This window comes from Zea mays, chromosome 3 (assembly GCF_902167145.1).
Source record: "Zea mays cultivar B73 chromosome 3, Zm-B73-REFERENCE-NAM-5.0, whole genome shotgun sequence".
NCBI classification, from domain to species: Eukaryota; Viridiplantae; Streptophyta; class Magnoliopsida; order Poales; family Poaceae; genus Zea; species Zea mays.
In genome coordinates, this window is record NC_050098.1 from 189,194,854 (window position 1) to 189,216,147 (window position 21,294).

Below are 21,294 nucleotides of genomic sequence, written 5' to 3' on the forward strand. Positions count from 1 at the left end.
CCCAACGGTGAAGACTGAGATGCACCACCTTTCCTTGCCACGTGGCGCCCTTGGACCTGCCCAATGTGGTGGGGTTGGGCGCCATTCTTCACGTGGACTTAAGGTGTTGTATGGATGCAGCGTCTTCATGTTGTAGGAGAGGGTACCCGTGATCGAGGGTACTGACATACTCCATCCAAACAGGTCTAACTTCACGAGCTCTAGCTTTGAGAAAAATTAAAACTAAAGGTCAGCTGAAATTCATGAAGCTCCTCAAAGGATACTTCACAAACACTATTTTTATACCTTCTCATGAAGTTGCATGAAAATTACACACCACGACATTGGTTACACAATATAACGCTTCGGTTCTCTCGTGACAATCATTAATCATCAATAGTAATAAAGGAAACTCACACAAACCAATTGTATTACAGAAGTCGATGTCCACGTGCAAGTCAAACAATAATTGAATCCACCTCAATAATTTGTTAGAGCTGTTTTAAGGTGAAGCTGGAAAACCGAAGCTGAAATTCTTAGAGTGAAACTCCCCAAGCTGGAATATCCCATGTTCAGGTGTGACAAAGAGAGTGTGTCCCACATGTCAACACACTAAAAAATGGTCTAGTGACTTTGAAGCTGTTCACTTTAGATTAAAGGTAGTTGTTCAGACTGTAGTCTATATTGACAAAACCTTACAATAGAAATCGTTTCGGATAAAATCCAAACGAATGGCTCTTTTACTGCAGCCTAATAGACGGGTCCTCCTGGTATTTGTTTTTTAGACTTTTAGTTGCACAGAGAAGAAATTTGGAAGCATCTGGTAGACAAAATCACTCGTTCCTGGCCTGATACCTTACTAATTTTTGCATTAGCTGTCGTAACAAACTACGAATCGTGACATCACACGTATATATTTTGTTCATTAGCATTTAGCAGCAAGCTTTCGCCGCTGCCGGCTTCAAGGAGTGGTTAGGTTTTGCATCCTTACGTTGGAGGGTAACGATATTTTTAATTTGATGACCCTGTCATCCATGGACCTTATCACCCGAATATATGATATATATATATACAATACACCTCGACGATGGCTCCAAAATGAATCGCGCGGTTGAGCCACTACAAACAAGAGCCAGCGCACCGGTTTTAAGGTTCTTGCTAGGCCCTGTTAGGCTTTGTTTGGGTACAGAGGGATTGAAGTGTATTAAGGTGTATTGAAGGGGATTGAAAAAAAATTAGTTCATATTACACTTCAATACACCACATACCACCTCAATCCATTTCAATCCGAGATTATCCAAACAAACCCTTAAGAAAGAATAATCACCATAATAATAATTAAAAGAGCATGCAATGATGACATCTCTGGATTATTGACAATTTGTACTTTATTTTGGGAAAACCCTAAAATCTAATTGTTTTAAACTACTAGTGATAAATAAAAAATAGAGGGCTGAATATTTTTATGCACAAGTTTCGATGTCTTCACCGAATTGGAGTATTAGCGTTAGCGAGGTACTTACCACGTAATTCAGCCTGGGGAACCTAGTTTTGACCAACTATAAAGCGCTAGGTCTCGGGACAGGGCCCGCCTGTCAATAGCGAGACATGTCACGAGGGCTTGACAGCTAAGCACTCGCTTCACGCCGGTGGATATTGATAGTATTTTCCTATATCGGAAAAGTCTGCTTTCGCCAGAGCTGCCTTAACGGCCCCTGATTTTTTGCAAACCTCTGTCCTAAACGCAGCCGGTGGGCGGAGCCGGTAATTATCACTCGCCCCTCTTCAATCCTCCTCCGGTCGGAACCCTAGCCCTTCCTGCCAGCGGTGGGCGGCGCTTGGCCATGTACCCGTCAGGGGCCATGGTGGGGGCGGCGCCCGCGGCGCGCCCGAGCGCGTCGTCGCGGGTGGAGAAGGCCACGAGCCACCTGCTCATGGGGCCCGACTGGGCCGTCAACCTCGAAATCTGCGACATCCTCAACGCCGACGTATGGTGAGCGCGCTGCCTCCCACTTCTTGTCGAGTCGTCATGGGGAATTTGTAGGGGTTTCGGTTTTTTATGGGTGTTAGTTGCCGTAGACGCTCAGTCGCCGTTGTGTTTCGGCCAGAATTTGGTGGGTTTTGAGTTTTGACAATTGTATGCGAGGAGGTTATGACTCTGCTCCGCCTCGCATATTCGGAGCACAAGAATACCTCGGTGTAGTGACGTTGAACTAGGTGCTGTTTATTGGCCTAACTTTAGCCTGTGGCCTGCGTTGGGGAAAAGCGATTTACGTATAACTTGGCTTTTGCCCTCTCACATGGTTATTCTTGTAGATGATGGCCCTTCTAGATGTCAACTTTACTTGCATGCCAACATGGGAAAACAAGAATATTTGTGAATCGTGTGTGGAAAGGACAATCAAAGTGATAAAATCCACAAAGTACCACAGTTGGGAGTCTAGCAGATTTTTTTTTTGGCACGGGAAACTTTCACTAAGTGTTGCCCTTGTTGGAAATGGTCAATTGAGTGTCAATTACCTTGTTATTTTTTTACAATTCCATGAACCGAGTGGAACAAATGATGCTAATACTGTTTGATTTTACTTCGTAATGATTATTCATGATAAAGCCAAACTGTGGCCCCCATACAATTGAAATGCAGATAAATTTGGATTTGCAGTTTGTATTTACCTGTATGGTGCAAAGGTTTTGATCTTATACTAACATTTCATTTAGCCTTTCTGCTTGGAAGAGTCGTATGGTTTCATTACACTACTATGACTGAAGAATTTTAAGGTTTATTGGTTCTGGGTTCCGGTACCTATCAGCTGATCCTATTGATTTTGAACATCTGAATCAGGCAAACAAAGGATGTGGTGAAGGCAGTGAAAAAGAGATTGCAGAACAAGGACCCAAAGGTTCAGTTTTTTGCTTTAACGGTATGTACTTTTGTTGTGGCAAGACTAAACATGTGAGGATATTTAATACACAATAAGGATACAAGTTTTATTTCATTTTATTCATATCAGTTATAAACTGCTGCAGCTTTTGGAGACAATGATGAAGAACTGTGGTGAATATGTTCAGTTTGAAGTTGCTGAACAACATGTTCTGCAAGAAATGGTTAAAATTATCCAGAAGAAGGTATGTAATATAATAATATTCTTACTTTACTTTTATATTTCCTATATTTTTTTCTTAGAGTACATTTTTTAACGTATTGGTTGATGAGCCATGCTATAAAGCTATGGGACTATGGGAGAGAGTTATCGAGCATCATCTGAGAGGAATAACGAGGATCATTATAAACCAATTTGAAAGGTCAACCATGGAAGTTTTTTTTTAAAAGACAAGTGACGGGCAATACATGGATAAGAAGTAGGACCTACACATGGTTTTCACTGACTTGGAGAAGGCTTACAACAAAATATCAAGGAATGTTATGTGTTGGGCTTTACACAAACATAAAGGTCCAACGGAGCACGCTGGACTCATTAAGGACATGTACAACAATATCATGACTAATGTTCGAAGTTCGAATCAGCGATGGAGACACAAATGATTTTCGGATTGGAATATGACTATTTCAAGGAACAACTTTGAGCCATTACCTTTTTGTCTTAGTGATGGATAAGGTCATAAGGGATATACAAGGAGAAATGTCTTGGTGTATGCTTTTTTGGACGATGTAGTGCTAGTTGGTGAAAGTCGGACAAGAGTAAATAGGAAAGTATAGTTGTGGTGGGAGGCTCTAGGATCCAAAGGTTTTAGACTTAATAGAACTAAAACCGAATATATGGCACTACTACACACAAGGAAGCAGATGTTAGTTTGGAAGGTCAAGTAGTACCTTAGAAAGGATACCTTTCGGTATTTATGACCAATGATATAGAGAGACAGGGGGTATTGATGAAGGTATTAGCCATGGAATCAAAGCAGGGTGGATGAAGTGGTGTCAAGCATATGACGTTTTATATGAGAAGAGGGTATCACCGAAGCTAAAAGGCAAGTTTTATAGGATGGCGATTAGATCTGCTATGTTGTATGGTGCAAAATGTTGGGGTACAAAAGATGACATGCCCAACAAATAAGTGTTGTGGAAATGCGTATGTTGCGTTGGATTTGTGATTGTGATCATACAACAAGGTTAGGGGGTAGGCTAGGGGTAGCATCAATTTAAGAAAAGTTTGTCCAACATTGGTTGAGATGGTTTGGTCATGTCCAACAGAGACCTTCAAAGGCATCAATGCGTAGTTGGATTCCAAGGCACGATAACAATAGAAAGAGAGGCAGGGAAGGCCGAAGTTGACATGGTAAGATGTCGTAAAAGGAGACTTGAAGGGATGTAATATAACCAAAGATTTAGCCTTGAATAAGAGCGCATGAAAAATAGCTAACCATGTGCTTGAACCTTGACTCGTGGTTTTTGTTGGGTTTCAACTCTAGCCTACCCCAACTTGCTTGAGGCAAAAAGACTTTGTTGCTGTACAATTTTAACCAGATTTTCTTTAGTCTTGAACAGTTTCAGTAGCAATTGTACGTGTTGAACTAGTTCAGTGCGATACTGGAGAACATACTAATCTCCATGAATATTTTGGTCTGAGAACTTCAGATTCTCATTATGGTGACACCATCAATTAATTGGTCCTAGAATGTGATTATATGATTGTTTGTGCCAATTTTGAACTGCTGTGCGACCTCTTATCTTTCCAAACAGATCTAATATTTCAAAACAACATAGATAATGTCTATTATCTTGGTGGTGGTGTCATTGTGTGCCTTCTTTCTTTTAATACCACACTAATGAGTTATGAGTCACTAACTCACTATTAGTATTGGAGTATTAAATACTACATTAACGAGTCACTATTAGCATTTTCATATCCATATGCCTATAATTTCATATTCCGTGGCCACCAGAACATACCTTTTCCTTTGTAAGTACTTTTTTCAAAGTACTTTGCAATGGGAAGCCATAAATTATTGTTTTTATTGAGTCGAACCATCGTTGTTAGAGATTTAGAGCAGCTTCTCCTTCTCTAACTATCACAACATTACCTATGTTCCTTTGGTTCATCTGACATGACATAGTTTTTGGTTCTGGAAAGTCCATTTTAATTTATTTGTGATCTATTCCTATCTTGTTTTCTCACCACCTCTAATAACCTGGCATCCATGTTGGGATTTTAAGCAATCTCTCTCTTGGAATTTGCTCTCAGAATGATATGCAGGTAAGGGACAAAATATTATTGCTTTTGGACTCCTGGCAAGAGGCATTTGGAGGACCTGGAAGTAAATACCCACAATATCATTGGGCATACCTTGAAGTAAAGGTATGCAATTGATGTCTGTTTGAAATATCTTTTATGTTATATGTTGTCAGTTGTCACCAAATATTGTTCCACTGCATGATTTCAGAACCATGTTCTGCGTTCAACATGCATCAATAATGTGGTTATGCCAAAGCATCCCTTCTTTTTGGCAAATTTGATTTTAGCAAGCTACTAAAATACATGGCACTTGATGAAAGAGCCTCTAGCTGAGTTGGTTAGGTGGTCTGACTAGCACCCATTAGGTCCTGTGTTCGAATACCAGTGGAGGCGAATTTCAGGTTGAGGTTAAAAAAAGTCACTCGTTGATTCCCCTGGTTGTGTGCAGACGAGATGGACTGACCTATGAGGGGTGGATCCTCGTGTAGAGGCTGGGAGGGTTCGAAGCGTGAGTGAAGATCTGGCCTATAGGGGGTGGACCCTCACAGCTTCCGTGACCTTCCTTAGTCAGGGCTCCGATTGAGCATCTTCTTAATATAATATTGTGGGACGGTGTTTCCCCTACCGGCCAGATGTTTTTAAAGAAAAAAAGTGGCTCTTTTCTTTATTTGAAAATGCCAGTCAAGTTCTATATTTCTATCAATCCCTGCCCTTTTCTCTCATTTTTAGGAGAGAAAGATGGGAAATAAGAAAAGGGAGAAAATGGGATATTTCAGAGCAACAGAGAAATTGAGTGTCATCTTTTCTAGTAGAGTATTGAGTAGCATTTTTCCCAAATTCTGTTTTTTCTTATAAAGTGGCATAGCTGCACAGATCGGTTGTTTCCTCTGGCTTTTCTGGAAACAATCCCTTTTGGTTGCAACTATCTTTGCTAACTGACGAACTTTGCTGCAGACGACAGGTGTGGTGTTCCCAAAACGTCCTATGGATGCCCCACCAATATTTACTCCTCCAGCTACACATAATTCTGAGACCTATGGTTCACCCAGATATTCTGCGGGAAGTCTAAGTGACAGAATGTCCTCAGATGTTGAGACTCTGAGGTTATGCCCTTTTCCTTAGTATTTTGGCCTTTTCACATCCAGTTAACCTATCTCATGGTTTTTCGCAATTTTTTTTTCTTTGGTTGCAGTTTAGGAGATTTGAATAAGATTCGAAATGTGACAGACCTACTGAATGATATGGTGTATGCTTTAAACCCATCTGATCGAATGGTATGAAAGAATTATATTCTCTACTTCATTCTTGCCACTGTGTTGTACTCTAATTGGTGTGGGTGTCTGACCTATTAAATTTGTTTGGACTTAGGCTATTAACGATGAAATTATCACAGATCTTGTGACCCAGTGTCGCTCAAATCAACAAAAGCTTCTGCAGTTTGTCAGTTCATCAGGGTAAATATTTTGCTGTGTAAATATTGCCATCCCGTTCTCTTTTATCTGCAATGTTCTTGCATGGTTCCCATTATTCTTTCTTATTCAATTATTCATTGTAGCTTGTTGAGTCTGCATTGCTGTTTCTGTTGTATAGCGCACATGTGACTTCTGAGATCTTTGATGCTATCTAGGAACGAACAGTTACTAAAGCAAGGACTGGAGACAAATGATCTCTTACAAAGCGTACTTTCAAAGTATGATGCTGTGGCCTCTGGTGCTCCTTTGGCGGTTGAAGCATCTGTGAGAGAGGCAATCGAGGCTCCTGCAGTAAAGTCATATGCACCCCCTGAACATAATGATAATGTTAACGAAGAGGAAGATGAGTTTGCCCAGCTAGCTCAAAGGTACATCTGAGCAGCCTGTAGAATGCCAACTTGACTTTCTTGCACAGTATGTTAACGCTTCATGCTTTATGCATCTGCAGGAAAAACAAATCCGTCGTAAGTAGTAGCGACGATGCATCATCCAGCACTTTGGGGGACCTTGCCCTTGTACCCATTGATCAAGCAGTTTCAGAATCGCCATCTTCTGTTGCAAGCAATGCGCTGGTTCTTCTTGATCCTGCTCCCAGTACTAGCACTGAATCAAAAGAGCTGGACATGATCGACCTTCTAAGCCTCACCTTGTGCAGCCCTACTCCTGAAACTTCAACAGATTCTTCAGCACAGGATCAAAATGGACCCCAGCAACCTGCAGTTACACATAATCAAAAAGGGCTTCAGGAACCTACAGTTACAAATGGGCAACAATATCCTTCTAGTGTGCCACAGTATCCTTCAAACTACCAGCCTCACACTGCAAACCAGGCATATGCTCCACAGACCAGCAACTATGTGGCACCTTGGGCCCAGACCGGAGCATATCCACCTCAGCCTCCGGCATATGCATCTGGCTATGCCTACCCTGCACCGCCATGGGTGGCGCCTACACATCCTGTTGATTCTAACCCTTTTCTTTCGGTCAATTACCAAGATCCACGCCCTGCTGCCACTTCTGTTGCTCAAACAGCAACATATGCACCTCCCCCAGCTTCATATCCCCCTTCAATATCTTATGCACAGTTTGCAACCCCCCAGTCAATTCAGCATAGCAATTCTGTGGCTTCACCGAGCAATGGTCAGATTGCAAATCAAGCACAAATGAATGTGAATCAACAACCAAAAGATTCTTCGGCAGCATCTAGCAGACCATACTACATACCTGATAATCTATTCAGTGATTTGATCGATGCAAAAAGTTTTGGCGGTGGAAACAAGATGGGCGGGCCCACTACAATGGGTAGCTCAAATGGTGGCCAGCCTATGATTGGTGGAAAGAAATAGGGTTATTTGTCTATATATATACAGCTGATGGTGATCGGTAGCTGCCTTGTTATTTATTATGATTACTTTGTCTGGTGTACATTTGTACTTGTATATCGCCATTCCCCCTTTTGACAGATTTGGCTGCATTGGTTGATTCGTGGGTGCAACTGTTAAGTTTAACAGAGATATGGACAATTGCTCATGTACATAAATGATTAGCATTTGCTCCACTGAGGTGGATGGTTGTGATGAAATCTGTTGGTATTGAATTCTTCTGAGTTCTCATCTCTTGAATTGTTGCATGCTCCATAAGGTAAAATCCTGTTATGAGCTTGATTCCCTTGACCTCAGGTCTGGTTGGTGAAGACACGGGCTCACAGAACCGACAAGGAACGGTCGGGCGAGAGAGGCAGTCACAATTGTTAGCCAATAGCCATGGCTGGACTGGGCCACTTTTAGAATCTTGGGTCAACCTAACCCATGATGTTCTATGCCTATATATGTCCTTCAGAGAAAAAGAAAATTCTATACTTAGCTCATGAATTGGCTGGCATTTTTATTTGGCTATTACTCCATCTTGAAATATAGCATATTTTCTGTCCTAAGTCAACCCACTTTATGTTTAACAAAATTTATAGAGGAACGTATTAACTTCTACCACGATAAAAAAGGGAGCTTATCTGATATAAAAGTATTATCATTCTTTTCTATAAATGCAATTAAATTTGAGGTGGATTGACTTGGGACACATGAAGATACAGCATGTGTCTTGCCAAAGAATGGTAGTAGTACTCAGGAAGCGTTGATTTTATTAGGTGCAATACACTGCTGAACGCAACTTTCTCAGTATCAATGAAGGATGGGAAATCTAAGCCATCGTTTTACATGCTTTTTTAAATAGAATAGAAAGTGACTGTTACATTGTCAGCACGTACACGATACAATGCCAAAGTTCCGTTCAAATTTCCAAGACGGTCTGGGCCTTACAGAAAATTATGTCCGTTGTCAGAGTCTCAATTTAGCAGCGGCAGCAATGGCAATCTATTCAGGTATTAACGTTCGAAATCTGTTTGAATTTACTCTATTCGAGACACAATATATGAGTTAGACAACGACCATTTCTTTTCCAAGAACATCATATTTTTTTTTCTTTCCTTGCCAAGCACGATGGCACTGCGACCATTACTCGTCTTCGCTGAATTACCATTTCCGAACGGCGATCCTATTCCTGCCACAGGATTAAACTCTTGCCAAGCACGATGGCACTGTGTGAGTTGAATTCGCAGTGGCGGAGGACAGTGAAGGGCTGAACCCCCTCGAACACCGTCGCGTTCGAACCAGCGATGCGCACACTTCAGCTTTTAGAGCATCACGGCATTTGGCTCTCCACTGGCCGAAACTCTGGATTCTGAACGTGGTGTGTGTGTGTAACCATGTGACCAGCAGAAGGCTACGTCAGTGCAACCTTTGAGTTGAGGATCGCCACATGATGGATCCTGCCGGAGATTCAACCGACATGACTACTGCCAACCGGTTCTTCAAATGACACTGATGAGCACAAAACGCTGCTGCTTTTGAGGATCGTAACATGGATCCAAGATGAGCTCAGCGTTAGGTCAGAGTGATCCTCCTTCGTCGACTTCGATCAGTCCCGTCCCGGAGCCTGAAGGTGATCGATCCGGACTCCAGCCCTCGGTTTCAGGAATCTCGGAAAGCGTGGTTGGCCATGAGTATACGTTTCCATTTGCGAGACTATCACAACACACGATTGCCAATTGTCGCCACTTACCGAACGAGAATTCAGAGAATTATTGGGTGTCAGGTATGGTAAGGCTGCACTCCGTACAGCAGTCCAAGATATCAGCCCGGCCGGCGCCGTATGAATACGATGTCACCGTTACCTAATCATCTCAAAATGTTTTCATTGAGCTTCACGTTGAATCCGGTCTGAATGCGAGAGTGCCAGGGAACCTGGGCACCTGTGACCTGTCGCAGGCAGGCATGCCATGCCATGGCTAGAAACGTGGACACGAATCCGTGCCTGTTTCTGCGCAGCGTTTGCGATCATGGCGCCGAGGCGAGCTGATGATGGTTACCGGCATCGGTGAGGGATAGCCAGACGTGGGGCGAGCACCCCGGCCGGCGAGAGGGCGGGTCACCCATGGCGCCAATTGTTACGCTTTCGCCTGATGTCACCAGTCCCATTCACTGCCTCAAGCAAGGCTGAGGCGACATGCCGCGAACAAAGAGTCCTGGCCAGCGCGAGCGCGACGGCCGGAACGTACGTATAGCGAACCATGGATTCAGACCCTGGAGTGGAGAACCAGGTACTGCAGCAGGTTCGTTGCATTCGATTCAGGCTTGGACATGTACATACATGGTTTTGGTTCAGGCTGACTCCTATTCTGGATCCGAGCACCTGAGTGAGTTAGGCCAAGAAGAAGCCCCCCGCGAGCGTGAATGCCGTACAACTTCTTGGCATAGCAGCTTGTCTTGGACGCCTAAAACCATCGGCAGATACACAACAAGCCAGTAAACTCTGCCTGCGATCTGACCCGTCCGTCGTGGCTGCAGCGTAACCGTAACCGTAACCGGCCAGGAAATAGATACAGGAGAATGGATCAATGGATGGCCGTCGGCTTCTGCGTCAACACATGTCACGCAGTGACAGTGCCGAAAGTTACGTCTCGGCTTGGATTTGGATCCGCCGGCCGCCTTCCTCTGTTGGCCTGATACGCATAGCGCTTAGGAGGGAGAAGGCTGCTTGCCTGCTCGGCTAACAGCCTAACAGCAAGCCACATATCTGGCTTGCGGCCACACCCATCGTTGTCGGGCATTGATGAATGGTGCCGGTTCGCCTTAACCGCCGGAGCTAGCTCTGCATAAATATAATACGAACAGCTCGATCTCAAGTGAAGTGGCAGCAGCAAGCACCACGGAGAGGGACACGACTCCTCTCCCTCCCTCCCTCACCATGCCTTCCCCTTCCTCGGCCCACTGGCTGAGCCTCGTCGGGAGCATCTGGCTGCAGACCATCAACGGGCCCAACGCGGACTTCCCCGTCTACTCGTCGCAGCTCAAGGACCTGAAGCACATCACGCAGGTGCAGCTCAACTTCCTGGCCTTCGCGTCCGACGCGGGCAAGCTCTTCGGCTGGTTCTCCGGGGTGGCGGCGCTGCACCTGCCGCTGTGGCTCGTGGCCTTGGTCGGCGCATCCTTCGGCCTCGTCGGCTACGGGGTCCAGTACCTCTTCCTCGACAGCGCCGCCCTCCGCTACTGGCACCTGTTCCTGCTCACCTCCCTGGCCGGGAACGGCATCTGCTGGATCAACACCGTCTGCTACCTCCTCTGCATCCGCAACTTCGGCAGCAGCCGCAGCCGCGTCGCCGTGAGCCTCGCCGCCAGCTACCTCGGCCTCAGCGCCAAGGTCTACACCAGCCTGGCGGACTCCATACCCGGCCACCAGGCCACCTCCAAGGCCAAGACCTACCTCCTCCTCAATGCCGTCGTGCCCATGCTCGTCACCGTCGCGGTGGCGCCGTCGCTCAGGGCGGTGGACCTCACGGTCACGGGCGAGGGCCAGGCGGGGGCCAGCACGGACGCGGCATTCCTCGTCATGTTCGCCATCACGCTCGCCACGGGGGCCTGCGCCGTGGTTGGCAGCATCGGCTCCTCCACGTCCGGCGGCGGGCTGTCGTCGAGGGAGCACGTGGTCAGCCTCGCCGTGCTGCTGGCCACCCCCGTGCTCATCCCGCTGGCGCTCAGGGTCCGGGAGAGCCTGGACAGGATACGGGAGACCAAGCGGGAGAACAGGATCTACGACCTCGGCACCGACGACGATGGCGTCGTCGTCGACGTGGCCGCCACCGCCGAGAGCAAGGACGGAGACGGCGGCGTCACGGAGAAACCGCAGGAGGAGGTCGACGGCCTCCGGCTGCTGAGGAAGCTCGACTTCTGGCTCTACTTCTTCAGCTACATGTTCAGTGGCACCCTGGGCCTGGTGTTCTTGAACAACCTGGGACAGATAGCCGAGTCGCGGCGGCTCGGCCAGACTTCCACGCTCGTCTCGCTGTCGTCTTCGTTTGGATTCTTCGGCCGCCTGCTCCCGTCCTTCTTGGACTACTACTCCGCGAAGTAAGCACAAAGCTAATTTATATGAAGACTCGATCGGTAGTAGATTCAGTTTCAAGTTTCTAGATCGACCACCGATGCGCGCGGTCTTTTTTAATTGACATGCTAACGAACTTGTCGCTACACAGAACACAAAAGTCTAACTACTCTCCTCTTTCTTTTTGCACGACAAGCAGGAGCGGCTACTCCATCTCAAGGACGGGATCCATGGCGTCGCTGATGGCGCCCATGTCCGGCGCCTTCCTCCTGCTCCTCAACCGGAGCCACTTCATCCTGTACCTGAGCACGGCCGTGATCGGCACGTGCACGGGCGCCATCACGTCGGTGGCCGTGTCGGCGACGAGCGAGCTGTTCGGGGCCAAGAACTTCGGCGTGAACCACAACGTGGTGGTGAGCAACATCCCCGTGGGCTCCCTCTGCTTCGGCTACTCCGCCGCCTACCTCTACCAGCGCGGGGCGCGGGGCGGCGGCCACCACTGCGTCGGCGCCGCCTGCTACCGGGAGACGTTCGTCGTGTGGGGCGCCACGTGCGCCGTCGGCACGCTGCTCTGCGCCGTCCTCTACGCGCGGTCGCGCCGGGAGGCTACCGGGACCGGCGGCGGATGATGGACAAGTAAGGACGTCACGTCTCGCCCGCTTAGCTAATTGCCTGCCGTCATCGAGGTACGGTAGGTGGTACTAGCTAGCTTAGCACGCAGGCTAGCTCCAGAAGTTTGTCATCTGAGGGCCGGCCTGCGATTAATCGGTCATACACCCATGACCCATCAATCGGCCAAGCATCATCTGCCTGTAGGCGATGTGTAACTTTTGATCCTTGTTTTTTTTTTTCACTCTTCGAGTTTCTCTTGACTGATCCCGGTGGAAGGGGGTACAGAAAAAAAAAATCCTTGGTGGAGGCTCATCATGACATGAGTAGATATTGTGCAGCAGGTTAGCCACCTTTTTAATTTGTTATTAGTGCATATATATGCAATATATATGGGTGGTACATGCACTTAAACTCAGGACAGCATTTGTGGATCTCTTTCTCTTCGGATGCTAGCTGGACCACGTAGAGCGAGAGGTTGTTGGATCGCGCGCGCGCGCGTGCCTACGCGGACCCGAAATTCGCATTGCGTGCGTGAAAGAAACCATGAACGGTCTGTTTAGACTTTGGACTTGTATATACAATTGGCATTTATGAGAACACGGCTACTTCCATATGATTAGTGGTCCGGAGCAGGCAGTGCTACACTACTCCACGTTATTCAGTGCAAGGACAATTATACAGCAACAAAAATATTTATTTTCACACAGGTACAGTAGTTTATACGTAGTGACTTTATATATATTCTGAAATTTACTACTAGTATATAGGAGTACCTACTAGTACTGAATTAAGGAAAGCAAAAAAAAAACAAGGGTCCACTGATACTATTATGGTTTGGTTGTTATAACCTGTGAGTCCGTACACGAGCCGTCCCAAGTTTACAACTTCGCGCTGAAGAGTCGCAATTCTGGACGTGTCGAAACGCTTGATCACCACCACCGTACCTACCTGTCGCGTTCTCGTGACCACGACCGACCAGTTAGGGTAGCCCGTTTACCTGGAGCGCTCACAGTAAGTAACAGTGCATCATCACAGAAACGGCTACTACTACTACTGCTCCTACAGCAGAAAAGCACGAGCTGAGAAATTCCTAATTTTGCGTCGGTGCAGGGATCAGGGGGGATCTGAAAGCATGCATGTGATGGACGGATGTAGTAGCGAAGCATTAAAGGATGGATGGGTAGTAAGTAGGTGGGTCGATCCATCCATCCATGCGCCGGCCCCTTCGTCTCGTGGTCCTCTCACATGTTGCGCGATGGCGCACAGTTGAGTCGTTGTTGAGTTCCTCTGCTATATTTGCAGAATCCTCCACCCCGCGAACTTGGGGATGCGCAGCTGCAATGGCTATTTATTCGCCGAAAGCATGCATTGCAGATGCCATCAACCCAGATCTGACTGCAATACTGCATGGGCTCGCGCGCACCTCTCGCTACCACATACCAAGCAGTCTCCGAATCCAATCTTCAGAGGACTTGAGGTGAGGCGATGCAACGCATGCATTTATGGTTCCATGAGGTTGGTTGGCCTGATCACTCAATGCTCCTTGGACGTCGGTGACAATGGCACGTCCGATCACTCACATCAGTTCAGCCTGGGGTACTCTGGACTGGACAGCCTTGAAGCTGTCATAATAAACTCAAAAACCCTGCTTCTCCGCCAGTTGTACTGACTGCTCACCATTATTCTCAAATCTTAGTAACATTTTCTTTAGGCATAAGTATGGTTCATTCAAAAGTGTCTTGTGGGCTTGTGGCCATCGTTTTCGTTTCCTGACACGTTTACGGCCGTTGGATCTGAGCCTCTGAGGTACATCCGCACGGCCGGGGCGCAGAGATATATATGGCCTGATTGGTTGTCTGTCCTTCGGGCGCCTGGTTGGTGCGGGCCTGGTCCCCTAGCGAAGGCCATTTTCAGCTTCTCCTCGCATGCAAGCTGAACAGTGAAAAAGGCACTAAATGGCCTGATTGGTTGTCTGTCCTTCGGGCGCCTGGTTGGTGCGGGCCTGGTCCCCTAGCGAAGGCCATTTTCAGCTTCTCCTCGCATGCAAGCTGAACAGTGAAAAAGGCACTAAATGGCCTGATTGGTTGTCTGTCCTTCGGGCGCCTGGTTGGTGCGGGCCTGGTCCCCTAGCGAAGGCCATTTTCAGCTTCTCCTCGCATGCAAGCTGAACAGTGAAAAAGGCACTAAAGTGCATTCGCGCGTGCAGTCCCGGGGACGTGAGGCACGGCAACCAAACACGCGCTCGCACCCGGTCAACGCATGCCACGAGCCTGGGCGGGTAGGATCTGGCAACCAATCATGCGGAAAGTGCATTCGCGCGTGCAGTCCCGGGGACGTGAGGCACGGCAACCAAACACGCGCTCGCACCCGGTCAACGCATGCCACGAGCCTGGGCGGGTAGGATCTGGCAACCAATCATGCGGATATAGCTTCAGCCTGATTCTTGATGTGCCCTCCAACCCAATCGCATCCCTTGGCTGCTCCACGGCCAGCTACACGGTTGCCTGCGGCAGCAGACGGGAGCAGCAGCAGGAGTAGTGTGGTAGTAGATGGGGGGTGCCGGTGTTGGTGGAGGCTGTAATGGTGGCGGTGGTTGTTGAGAAGGGCAAATGCGCTCGCCAAAGCCATTAGCCATAGCCACTGACGTGCGCGTGCCCCTGTGCGCGCACATGCGGGCTTGCCGAGCTCGCGCGACGGTGAGCCCCGGAGCAAGAGGGCAGGACGGACCAAAAAAAAAAAAGTGGCTGCAGAGGAGGACCAAGTGAAAGTGTGCTCCCTTCCCTGTCGACTTGTGTATGTATAAACGCAGATTTCGCACCGAGGTCGCGTGTGGTCAGTTGGACACATCGTCCGTATGTGCTGTGGACGATGATTACAAGCTCGTCACTCGCTACTGCTGCCACTAGTACACAAAAGCTTTTATACTTACGGTTGTAAAATTATTTATAGTTGAGCTTTTTACAACAGTATTATATAGCCAGTAGAAATATTTTTTCTACGACCGAGTAACTGAGAACCGCTAGTGGAAATTAATTTCTACAACTATTTTATGTTGGTGATTTTTTGATACGAGATCATTTAAAAAACTCAAAAAAATATGGATAAAAATAATTTATAGTGACGGTTACTTAATAAAATCATCTGATTTTCTTAAGCAATCGCCACTAGAAATAACACCGACGTTTGATAATCTTCATTTGTTCGAAAACTGTGTAGTTTCACTGATAAACTTAATTGAGCTAAAATCTAAAGAAGCTGCTAGCTTTGTTCGAGAGTTCCTCGTTTTTTTTTCTTTGCCCAGACTTGACGGAGAGGAAGCATAAGTGAGGCCCTAGAGGCACAGCGACGAGAGGCTGAAAATAACGGGGCTGTGACGGCTTCAGACTAGTGCTTCTTTTTGCTTCTAACTAAGGAACTTGCATCCTTAATCCCAGAATGTCCACTTCAATCGTCGGAACCCGGAATGGATCGGAGAGGTTGAATCGTATAGACACACAGCCATCACACGCATATACCAAATGTGTCGAGAAAAGCCACCTTTGTTCTGCCAAATTATCGCCTCTGCAGAAGCGAACAAGGCAAGCAGAGGCCATCGATCACTTTCGGCCCCTTAATTCCTCAGCTGGATGAATCCTAGACGTCACTTGGAGAAATTCGATTGTGGTTTGTCTACGAGCGACGTCACTTGTAGTAACAATCCAAAAAAAACTAAACATGATTTATTTATTAAAAAAAAGCTGAATATAAAGAATTCGACATAATCTCGGCACTGCCGACCGGGGGCGTGTCCCGATCCCAATCCCAATCGCCCTGGACGCGGGCGGGCCCGGGAGGGACGACGGTATGACGAGGGTCGTGACGACTGACTCCTTCCTCCGTGCCCGTCGTCCAGTAACCGCGGAGCTTCTGCTACGGGGAAGGGGATCATGAGTTTACGTTGGATCGGTCGCATCGCGTGCGGCTGCTGTCCGGTGAGTGGTCCAGATCCACTGTTTTCATGAAAACAGTGGAAAAAATAAATAAATCCAAGGCCCAAGGCACGCGGCGTCGCCCATCGTACGATGAAATTTTTTTGGCGCGGTGCGGCGCTGGGCGACGTGGCACGAACGGGTTGGTTGGCTCATGACGATCGAGGCAGATTCTGCAGTCGTCCTGGCACGTCTCGCCCAGCCGCTTACATTAGCGGACGACGAGGAGTGCAACGCCGCAACCTTTTTACAGTACCGGCCGGTCGTTCAACCCGAGCAGGGCGTAGCTCGTGGTGACCATCCTTTTAGACCGCACGCACGACACGAATGTACATTAGCCCCTAGGGCCTAGGCATCTACTTTAGAACATGTCTATGTATTGCAAAGCGATCGAAGAGCGCGCGGGACGGAGCCGGCCGGCGCTGCGTGCGCTTTTATGTTACGACCGGGCATGCCAGAAAAAAACAGACCCGGGAAAACTAGGGAGAAAGTCGAGCTCGTCTCCGGTGACGTCGGTGTAGTGGTGCAATCCGTTCATGGAAATGCCGGGCCCTTTCGGATCGCGTGCGACCGTGCGTGCGCGAGGAAAAAAAAAAGGTCGTGCTGTCGTGCATGAGTACAAGCAACGGAAAAGGCCGTCTGAACCCGGTTCACTGGATCGGGCCGCGTAAATAAAGGAGCGAAAACGAAAGGAAAGGCGCGCAGCAGAAACCGGCGAGAGGGGTAGACCGCACTATAGTACTCAACTTCAACTCACCTGACCCGACCCGGGGCGCGGCGCGCGCGACAGGCCGTAATGCGCGAGCGGGGGAAACGAAAGCAACTGCCGGCGGCGCGAGGGCACACCGCCCGGCTCGACACGGCCAGAGCGCAGCGTTATTGCTCGCGGGTGTTCCTTGAGCCGATCGAGTCGGCTGGCTTGCGCACCGACCCGGCCGGCCAACAGCTAGCCCTTTGCTCGTCCGAGAGGTCAGGGCTTTCCGCCCGTGCCGTCCATGGCAAAGCGCCTGCCGGCCCGGTGGAGGCGGTGCCGTACGTCGCGCGTGGCGTGGCGGGTCACGGCGGGCGCACCACCGCCACGATCCAGGGTGGGGTCCGTTCATTTGGTTGGGAGACCCAACCCAACGGTGGTTGCGTACGTTGCTCTGGTAGTTTGTTCAGTTGCCGGAAGACATATTGGTGACTGAGAGAGAGAAGCAAAATCCAGCCGAGCTGACTCTTTTTTTTTCCCTTCAGTCAGTCTCAGTCGCGGACTCTGCTACCAAAACCTGTAGGCCGCGGGCGGGGCCGTGTGAGTGAGTGATACCGCTTGTCCGCTTGTCCTCTTTACTGCTGCTGCTGGTACCGGGTCTGGCATTTAAGCCGGTGAGCTAGCTGAGGCGGACCGGCCGGAAAGCGGAACAATAATGAATTCGAACGAGGCGAGGCGAGGCGCTGCCAGCCGACGTGCCCCGACAGCGCTCGTGGGGGCGCGGCGCGGCGCGGCGCGCCAGGTGACGCCACCGTGACGCCTTGGCGACGTCGGAGGCCACCACCGTGGGTTGGCGACCGTGCGTGCGAGCGCGATGACAAGAGGGGAAATTGTTTCTACTCTACTAGCTGAGAATAGAAACCAGGAAGGAGCCCAAGTGGGGGTAGTGGTCGGCATCCACACGACCCAGAAGAATTGAGGGCACACAGCACGACGCCGGCTGTGTTGCACGTCACGTGTGCGTGTCGCGGCCACTTCGGTCTCGTCTTCCGCCTTGCAGTACCCTACACCTACACGGACCGAGGCATCCAACAAACAGGTCGATGGGTCACCTCAAACACCGCCACGAATCTGCTGGAGCTACACGCGCGCGTTCTCGTTGCAGCAACACGAATGGTACCTTTGGATCCCCTACAACAAAACCCATGGAAAGTACATAACAAACAAATCGCTGCCGAATAGTAGCGACTGTTTGCTAATGGTCTGTCGACATCCATGTGTGGATCACGCTGATGCAGGTGTGATGCGTTGCGTTACCCAGCTTGGGTGTGAGTGGGACTTGGGAGAGTTAGCTGTAGAAGAGGCACGCTCACATTAGATAGAGGGCGTTTTTATTTTCTTCTTCTTTTTGGCGTGTGCAAGTGCAAGTGAAGTGCTACCTCCACGAGATTTTTGACCGTCTCTTTCTTGCGCCCTAGCTTTTAGAAAGTAACTAGGCGTATGGGACCCCTTCGCATTGCTAGCTGCACTGCACACGGTTGCCCCTGCGCCATTGCGCGAGAGGGGGGGATCAGTGGCCTCCGACACCATTCTCGCGTATGCGTATCAGTAGCAGAGACAGCTAAGTGGACGATGCAGAGAGAGAGCTAATGCCTTCTAGAAGACGCAAATGCGTGCCGGATCTTTATTCCATGTTCCTTTTTTTTTTTTTTTTTCAGCAGTAGTACATGCTAATAAAGTATTGAGTAGACAAAAGACTCGTCATCACGTCGTCGTCCACGTCGGTAGAATTGCACATATAGTATACCTCTGTATGTGTCTTGAGAGACCAGGGAGAGAGATACCAGCTTGTACAGATCGCCAGCGCCAACACTGCTGATCCTGTGCTTTCGTTGGTTTGTGCCGGTGTACGTACGTGACTTCACGGATCATGATAGATTGATAGCTAGCTAGGGGGAGCTAGCTTCGAGTGTGTGCCGCTTAAATTTGTTCATATCTTTAAGCTGCAGACGCGAGCTAGCAGGGATTCATTCAATCCAGCCGCAGCCGAATCGCACCTGTATACGTCCGCCAATGCAATGCGGTGGCTGCTTTGCAAGCAGGGAGCAGTACTTATCCTTTCGACTGAAGAAACAGATTGTTAAAGTGTTGCGTTCCGAGTTTACAGAAAGACGAGCTCCACTGTGTCCAAAAATGGAGTATCTATCTAACACCCCCGGTAGTAATTACAGTATCCTGTAGCAAATGGGGGAAAAGGGTACAAGTCGAGAAGGCTTGCCTTGGTAGTACTAGCTATTTATACTGATAGCGGTTCGTCCAGATATTTGCAGAAAATGGATTCACTTGTGAGCTGTGACAGGAAAAGGGGAAAGCACAACATGAACCTTATCCGCCGCATCCAGCATATCTCGCCGAGATCCAGTTTCGGTTCAGGAACCAAACACGTCTCCCAGTGACTAGCCTATGGTCAGAAAAAAGAATCTCGAACGAAGTGCCTGCTCTTGAATCGGACCAGCTTTCCATCCGCGTGTGTGAAGTGTGAGAGGATATGGGCAGCAGCCCCAAAAACGTTCGGCCTATTAATCCCTTCTACGGCTGAAGAAGGCCCAATAATACCTTTCGGGTGAAAGGGAGCCCATCAGCATGATAAGCATCCTTCCCCTCAAGCAAAGAAATTTACATTTTTTTTCCTGGGCTAGGTCTTCCTTGGAACCAAAGGGATACATGTAATGAGTACTAAAGTGGTGATTTGGATTTTTTTTGGGTGAAGTATAAAGTAAACATTAAATAGCCTGAAACAAAGGTATGATTAAGTCTATGACTTGTCATTTTAAGTTTAAAACTTTATTAACATATGTTGCGGTGAGTACTCTGATAGCATTTACGTTAAAATTAGCTCTTAACAAAAGTATTGGTTATTAGACGTAACATCATAGGGTAGGATACAATACAATCGTTTGAAAGAGCACATATCAGTGTATAGTGGAAAAACACATTGAGGAGTACAATAATTCAGAACCTTTCCTAGATAAATTTCCACTAGCTATGTTTAGCGCTGTTATTTGGTAGTAGCTAAATTAAAGCATGTACAAGTTGTCAAATGGTTAAAACATTAGGCAGCAAACAAATACGTTGCACAATTAAGTTAATATAAAATTGTTGAGATGGCCGAGTTGGTCTAAGGCGCCAGATTAAGGTTCTGGTCCGAAAGGGCGTGGGTTCAAATCCCACTCTCAACACAATTTTATTTTTAATCTCAATTTTTTTTGTCACCGCATATAACAAATCCGTTTTTTTAAATGCTCTCTCCATACAAATCCGTCGTATTTTATATCATTTCTCTCACTCCATGCAACAAAATCTATATTTCAGATTTTTTATCTCTCTCCTTACAACACTATTTTTCTCTCACCCTAAATAACAAATCTGCATTATAGATTTTTATGTTTCTCTCTCTCTCTCTCCGTACAATGCAACACTTTTTCCCTCAGTCATACGACAAATCCGTTGTTTTTCCATACAACAAAATGTCAATATCCATGTTTCAGTTTTTTTTTATCTTTTTTGTCTCTCTCTCTCTCTCTCTCTCTCCATACAATACTATTTTTCTCTCACCCCATACAGCAAATCTGTTGTTATTAATTAAAATTCTCTCTCTCTCTCTCTCACTCCATACAACAAATCTGTCTTTTAGATTTTTATCTTTCTCCCTCTCCATACAACACTTCTTTTTTCTCACCCGGCCTATACAAAATTCCGTTTTTTTTCTGAAATCCTTTTTTTCTCTCCTTCCACACAAAAATCCGTTTTGTCTCTTGTATAATTAATGTGTTACTTTTTCTCCCAACCCTATTTTCAGTATTTTTTCAAGAGTGTATGGTTTGTGTGGCGAATGGTAGATGGTAACAAGCTAGTGTTATTTCATGCTTGCTAGTAGCAAGCAG

General features: G+C 47.6%; 2 protein-coding genes and 1 non-coding gene across 3 annotated transcripts; all 3 read left to right on the forward strand.

Annotated features, from left to right (window-relative positions):
* The first annotated feature begins 1,354 nt into the window (after positions 1–1,354).
* Positions 1,355–8,249, forward strand: LOC103651056 (TOM1-like protein 6). Its single transcript, XM_008676654.4, has 9 exons — positions 1,355–1,972; positions 2,822–2,900; positions 3,007–3,105; positions 5,181–5,294; positions 6,126–6,274; positions 6,364–6,445; positions 6,540–6,625; positions 6,799–7,011; positions 7,092–8,249. Exons 1-9 carry the CDS (start codon positions 1,824–1,826, stop codon positions 7,987–7,989), a joined length of 1,869 nt encoding a protein of 622 aa, XP_008674876.1. The 5' UTR covers positions 1,355–1,823; the 3' UTR covers positions 7,990–8,249.
* Positions 8,250–10,885: 2,636 nt separating this feature from the next.
* Positions 10,886–13,106, forward strand: LOC100280904 (uncharacterized). Its single transcript, NM_001153824.2, has 2 exons — positions 10,886–12,105; positions 12,279–13,106. Exons 1-2 carry the CDS (start codon positions 10,946–10,948, stop codon positions 12,706–12,708), a joined length of 1,590 nt encoding a protein of 529 aa, NP_001147296.1. The 5' UTR covers positions 10,886–10,945; the 3' UTR covers positions 12,709–13,106.
* A 7,402-nt stretch (positions 13,107–20,508) lies between these two features.
* TRNAL-AAG (transfer RNA leucine (anticodon AAG)) lies at positions 20,509–20,589 on the forward strand. Its single transcript has one exon. It is a non-coding gene; the product is annotated as a tRNA-Leu (tRNA).
* Positions 20,590–21,294: the final 705 nt, after the last annotated feature.

Coding starts and splice junctions, on each gene's coding strand:
- LOC100280904 (NM_001153824.2), top strand. CDS start 10,946: ATGCCTTCCCCTTCCTCGGCCCACTGGCTGAGCCTCGTCGGGAGCATC. Junction 12,106..12,278: donor TTGGACTACTACTCCGCGAA/GTAAGCACAAAG, acceptor CACGACAAGCAG/GAGCGGCTACTCCATCTCAA.
- LOC103651056 (XM_008676654.4), top strand. CDS start 1,824: ATGTACCCGTCAGGGGCCATGGTGGGGGCGGCGCCCGCGGCGCGCCCG. Junction 6,626..6,798: donor CAGTTTGTCAGTTCATCAGG/GTAAATATTTTG, acceptor GATGCTATCTAG/GAACGAACAGTTACTAAAGC. Junction 7,012..7,091: donor TTTGCCCAGCTAGCTCAAAG/GTACATCTGAGC, acceptor ATGCATCTGCAG/GAAAAACAAATCCGTCGTAA.